At 47.8% G+C, this 6,141-nt stretch overlaps 1 protein-coding gene across 1 annotated transcript; it reads right to left on the reverse strand.

Moving 5' to 3' along the window:
- Positions 1 to 380: 380 nt before the first annotated feature.
- Positions 381 to 4,449, reverse strand: LOC138453325 (ferritin heavy chain B). The gene is made up of 4 exons (XM_069606036.1): positions 4,085 to 4,449; positions 2,315 to 2,461; positions 2,031 to 2,156; positions 381 to 772 (listed from the first exon to the last, which is right to left on the reverse strand). Exons 1-4 carry the CDS (start codon positions 4,184 to 4,186, stop codon positions 617 to 619), a joined length of 531 nt encoding a protein of 176 aa, XP_069462137.1. The 5' UTR covers positions 4,187 to 4,449; the 3' UTR covers positions 381 to 616.
- Between the last annotated feature and the right edge of the window lie 1,692 nt (positions 4,450 to 6,141).

Raw genomic sequence — 6,141 nt, forward strand, 5'->3', positions numbered from 1 at the left:
GAAATAACCAGTAACAAAAGAGTGGTTGCAGAAATCAGCGAGTGCAGGACAAGGTTGTCCTTGATGGTTCTGGAGGAGCAAGGGAAAACCTGTTTGGATAAGACCTTCATATAGCAGACAACTCTGGTGACCTCATCCGGTGTGACAGGAGAGGAAAGGAGGCCCATAGGAGGCAAGGGCGGGGTTGCTTTAAATGCCATAAATGTTTATTTTATTTTTTGTCCAAAAATACATAGTTGTCACCACTCAATGGTTAAATTCATGCCATGCTCAAGTCCCTTTCCTTTTTGAAGCACCATAACTCACCTGCCCACTGAAAAAATGACCAACCCTGGTTCATTCTCCTTCCCACACAAATACATTTTCCGATCACAAAGGGGTCAGCACTGAAAACCTTTATTTTTCTTGAAAACATGTTGACAAGCACAGCAGCTGATGCCCCGACCCGTCAAACTTTGAGAACATAGACAAGTTAACATACACCTTAAGGGATGGGTGATAGTCTGTCACGTCACTACGTCACTACAGAGAGGTAGAATATGTCTGCAGCGATCGAAAGCTGGTAGATCTGCTCTGCAGGAGGGGGCTCTGCTGGCGTCTTCTTTCCAAGGGGAACTTAGCTGCTCTCCCCCATGGTGTGCTTGTCGAACAGGTACTCGCCCATGCCATTCTGGGGCACCCCCAGGCGCTTCAGGTTGGTGATGTAATCTCCCAGCTCCTTGATGGATTTCACCTGTTCCTCCAGGTACTCGGACTCCAGGAAGTCACAGAGCTGGGAAATGAGAGCCAGCGTGAATAAACCCAATAAGAACACATACAGGGTGCACGAGTAAAAGTGAACGAAAGCATTGTTCTGGACACCTCCCACCCCTCAACCTTTTCATTCTGGTACTCATGTCCCCACTAGCCATAATAAATGAATGCCAACGATGCCATGCAAAAAGCAACGCCCGAGAGCAACTCCGGTGTTGCAATACCCCATGCCCGCTCTGAGCAATGGCCCCCCACGTAAACCTACATGGGGGGGTTGCACGAGATGGCCGTGTCAATGTTGCTCCCCATTAGTTCACACCCGTCCATGTACTGGGGGGTGGGGTTCCCAACGAACCACCCTAAAAATTGGTGGGAGTGCCCATTCAGGTAGCTGTGAATTAAGTGGCCACGGGCACCAATAGACATGACCAGGGGATTTATGACACTGCAACCATTGCTCAGATTTAACAGGACCACCACAAGTGCAGTTAGGCTGTTGCGGGTGAGACACCCAAAACACCCACCCCACTCCTTCCCGAACAAAGGCTGGAAGACAGACGACAGATACCCATGCCTCAGCAGTAAGATTGGTGGCGTTGAACAGGCGTGCCCACTGCATTTGGAGCTGCATGCAAAACGATAAAGACATTGCATCCAGGGAAGTCACAGACAGCGCAGGCGCCACATACCGCTCTGGATGTGCATGCAAAAGAGTTTCCATGGAGGAGCCACACTTCGTCATCAAAGAACCATATTCTTTTAAACCGACATCAAAGCATCGCGTTTTGCATGTGCCAGATTTACCGCCTGACAACGCAGGATAAAACCCCATCCAGATCCTGTGAGGCATTTGCACATCTTTTCCCAGTTGAAAAAGTTGGGCCTTTTCTCGACAGCAACAATGTTTTAGGTTACTGCAGGCCCATGAGACTTCAGTAATTAAGAAAAGTGCTATACTTTTCAGAAGCCCTCTTAGTGACACTGGTGCACATGTTGCTCCCACAAAGAAAGATTATATGAGCTTTTGCAGCCAGAAAGTAAACAGCCGCCCTCCAATGCCTCCCCCCACGTCAGAAGCAGGAGGGAGAGAATGTCAGGTTCCCACTCCAGTTTTTGTCACAGCTTAGAATCTGGCACTCTGTTAGCAGCTAGGGATGTTTGAGACTAGAACCCAGATCATGTGCCAAATCACAGTAGGCCATTCACAAAACTATCCTACCAAGAACATGCAAGAGTATAGCGTTCCAGGATAGTGACTACAGAGATAAGATACTTACATGGGGATCGACTTTGTCAGAGGCCAGCTTGTGCAGGTCCAGCAGAGCCTGGTTGACGGTCTTTTCCAGCTGCATGGCAGCCTGCATGGCATCCAGGGTGTTGTTCCACTCGTCACGCTCTGGTTTCTGCAGGAGATGCAGAGAAGGAGTTAAGGGTGCAGTATCCACATGAAAGCCAGGTTGCATTTTAAAATGGTTACTACAGAAAGCCGCCAGATAACCTGAGCCATACGACTCCTAGAGCATCAACCGCCTCGGGTGCAGCCATAACGATTGACACTCACCTTAATATCCTGCAGCACCACGCGGCCCCCGCGCTTGTTCTGGTATTTCATGAACTTCTCGGCGTGCTCGCGCTCCTCGTGGCTCTGCTCCTTGAAGTACTTGGCTACGTGGCTCAGGGCGACATCATCCCGGTCAAAGTAGTAGGACTGGAAAAAGAAATGAGAATATCAGCTCCCCACCATATAGGAAACTTGTTTTTAAACGGCATTCACAAGTGCGGAACACAAGGCACCAATTGGTCAGACGTCACAGCCCAGCCGCTGAGAAGGTAAGCATCTGTGCATAGCCCGCCTGGAGACTTGCTGATTACAGGGAGCCCAAGAGCGAGCGACCCGGCCCAGCCTACACTCCATTGTTCTTTTAAACTCATTTTTGTGAGCATCAATTAATCGTGAAAGGTTTTTATGCATTTCTGCAGCTGCAATATTAGCTGCTGCGGCCCCTTCAGTGCTGAACCCGTGCACCATTCCCATCCACTGGAAAATAAGGAGAAAAGAGTCGGTGCGCTTTTCTAGAGAGCAGCCTCCTCACATTAGGACCCATCCGTTTCTTTTAGAAGAAAGAGCTCGACATTGCTGGAAGCCATTTAGCCCGCGTAGGCTCATTTTTTTTTGTGTTTTTTATTTTTAAACTTACCAACTAACAGGCGCCTCCTTTGTGCTACACCACCTAGCACCATTCGAGTTTCCCTAAGTGACACGAACTACGTGCTTTGTCTGGGAGCGCAGGAAGAAAGTACACCGGTACCAAAAGTGTAACACTTGAGCAGTGAGTGACCCTAAATAAGAAGGAACTAATAATTTGACTTGGAATTCTATACAATAATTGTAAGACGCATTAAATGTTTTTCAAGCACACTTCAGGGTGCGAGTCTATGATTTATTAAACAACTCAGCCTTTTATCCTTCTGAGGTCGATAACATGAATACCAACACAGGTTGGGTGATATTGTATGTATATTTGTTCTATATGAGCTCAAGAGTAAGTGCTACATAATAACACATCACTTGGCCTTGGACGCCTGCTTGCATTCACAGTAATTTGGTAATATGAGCCTATACACACTGATATTAACGATACATACGGGGGATCCATCGTAACCATACTGTTTGTAGTGTACTTAATAATAATGCTATTTGTTGTCACTTCGGGGTGGTGTCAAATGATCACTTCCTGCGATTTCATAAATTAAGGGGCTTGTGATGTCACTTCCGCTACCCCAGGCATTTTGGTGAAATGACGTCCCTGAGCACACGGTGTCCCGCCTGTTTTACTAAAGCCCCCTCCTCGCCTTAGCTCGCAGGCGGCCCTCCTTAGCAAGCATGGACTCGACAAAAGAAACATGCCCACAATTATTATGTCACCGACAGGGGGCACCCGCACGCGGGGATCGAAAGCGGTGACAACTTCAGGCAAGACAAATAACACAAAGCGGCGAAAGCAAGCTTCAAAGTACTTCCGGCCAGAGAGCAGCCTCCATTTTGAGAGGCTGCGGTCCAAGCACAGATGGAGGAAACCCCCATGCCCTGCTCGCCACAGGTCCGCTCCAAGCGGCAATCCCCTCCCTTCCCCACAGTCCAGCTATCATTATTTCACGTTGGTGTTTTGGTTGTATAACGCTGCCTTCGCAGCCTAAGAGCTCCGGCAAACAAATCACCAAATAAAAAGAATGCCGGGGTAAAGGGGCTACAGGTACAGCTTAGGCGCTGTGCCGTTGAGGCAGGGAGGACAATCAAGACAGACACACTTGCACAGAAACGTGTACTCACCATGGACAGGTAGACGTAGGAGGCGTACAGCTCGGTGTTCACCATGCGGTTGATGGCCGCTTCGCACTCTCTGGGGAAGTTCTGGCGCACCTGGGACTCCATGGCGATGTAAGTGGTGTCGGCGATAGTCGAAAATTATTATAAATTGGATGTCGGTTTCAGGAAACCCGGAGCCGCGTTCCGTTCAAACACTGTTGAAGCAAGAACACAACTCAGAGCTAGTTGGATCTGAGCGCTAAACAATGGGGGCTTCCATTTATACTACACGGGGAAGGACTAAATAAAAGACTGGCAGCTCTCTCTACCAATAGGAAGACCTGCTGGTACGCCCCACCAGCTACTGTCATGGTGACTGTGCACTTTATGCTTCCTCCCAGCGTCTTTTGTTCGCCCATCCCAGCGCTTCTAGGCGTGTCTCACTACTTCTAGCAAAGGGAAGTCCAGCCACTGGGCTAGCTATAGATAACATAGCTGCCTGGATTAATGTGCCGTCCGGTCCGAGCCGTGACTGATTTACTGATCCAGCGTTCGAATCCAAGGAGTTGACTCAGCCTTTCACCTTTCTGAAGTGTTTCAAAATAAGTGTGATAGATTCAATCTTGTAGCGCCATGAGACACATTGATAGGTACGGTGTGCTATATAAGTGAACTGGTCATTATTTTAAATGGCATCTGTGATTTGCAGCGCAGAATACCTACAGGTTGCATTATGTCATCCAATCCTCGGCCCTGGTATATGTATTTGTGACCACCCTTATGCTTCCACCACCCTGTTAGGGCATCTTACGCTAGTTCTCTTTGCTGTCATTATTCCTTGGTTATAAGATGCAAAGACATGAGAAGAACTGAATGGAATCATTCTATTGGGAAAGGAAGGGTACAGATGGAGATCAATTGCCATCAGTGCTGTCAATGAGAAAGCAAATTGGTTGATGGGATGTGCCTGGCTCCCCTATTGGTTGTCAATGTTAGGTTTATATTTCAATATCCAGACACATAGGACTCACGTTGTTATATTATTTGGATTTATACTGTGTACTGTTGGCATTGGCATGACTTCCAGGCACTCTGGCGGATCTGAGTAGGCGAGGTTAGACGGCAGAGAGGGAGAATGCTTGCTAGCATTGCAGTTGCAAAAACGCAGTTAACACTGGGGGGACCATAAAGAGGCTGATATTTATATGTAGGTAGGGCCATCTTTATTTATTCTGACGTTTTACATCTGCCTTGATGGTTCGGCATGGTCCTGATACATTGCCACAGACACGTTATTTCTCCTTAGTGTAAAAATGCATGATATTTCTAATCATTTCGCTTTTGTCATAGCCCTCCAGTCTGCATCAGTCTTCCTGATCAGCGGGAAGTCTTCTTGACAATAATATACATGGTTCTGATTATTTCCGCAACCCTAAATGCCTGGGGGCTGTACCTGGGTCAAGGCGCTGTAGGAGGAGGATGTGTTTGGGTTACAGTGAGTGCGGGGAGACAGTGGTGGGGGCAGGAAAATCGATAAAACAGGCCAGCTGTTCAGAGTCCTCTAGTGGAAGAGAGGCCTTTGATAATTTCCCACCTCCTGAAAGCTAAACGTCGCAATTTTGAGCTCAGGAAGTTTAGAGGCCCATCTAATATATATCGAGGTGCAGTGGCCAAAGGGGGAGCGAGGGGTGTATCATGTTGTTTCTAAGTCTGGAAAATATCCGGGGCTTCGCTACTGTCGCAGCTAGCTACCCTGTTGTTTGTAGCCCCTGAGATTCTATTCAGGCTACAACCAAAATACCCAGGGCTATAGCCCCCTCAGCGCCCTGCCGCCTAGCTACGCCTCTGGGTATATGAGAAGTAGCGAAGAGCCTAACATGCACATTAATGCCCCCAGGTTATATTTATATTGCTTATTCTGTACCACAATAGATGATACAATATAAAGGCGAGTCCCTGAACGCTCACACCCGAGAGAATACAACCCACTAGGGAGGAAAGGCCAAAGTCGATCTTGGATAACAAGTTTTAATCTCACACACAGATGAGAGCAACAGCAAAGAACTCTGTAGCTAAGAATG

Source organism: Ambystoma mexicanum, chromosome 1p, assembly GCF_040938575.1.
Source record: "Ambystoma mexicanum isolate Mex_15411 chromosome 1p, UKY_AmexF1_1, whole genome shotgun sequence".
Classification (NCBI taxonomy): domain Eukaryota; kingdom Metazoa; phylum Chordata; class Amphibia; order Caudata; family Ambystomatidae; genus Ambystoma; species Ambystoma mexicanum.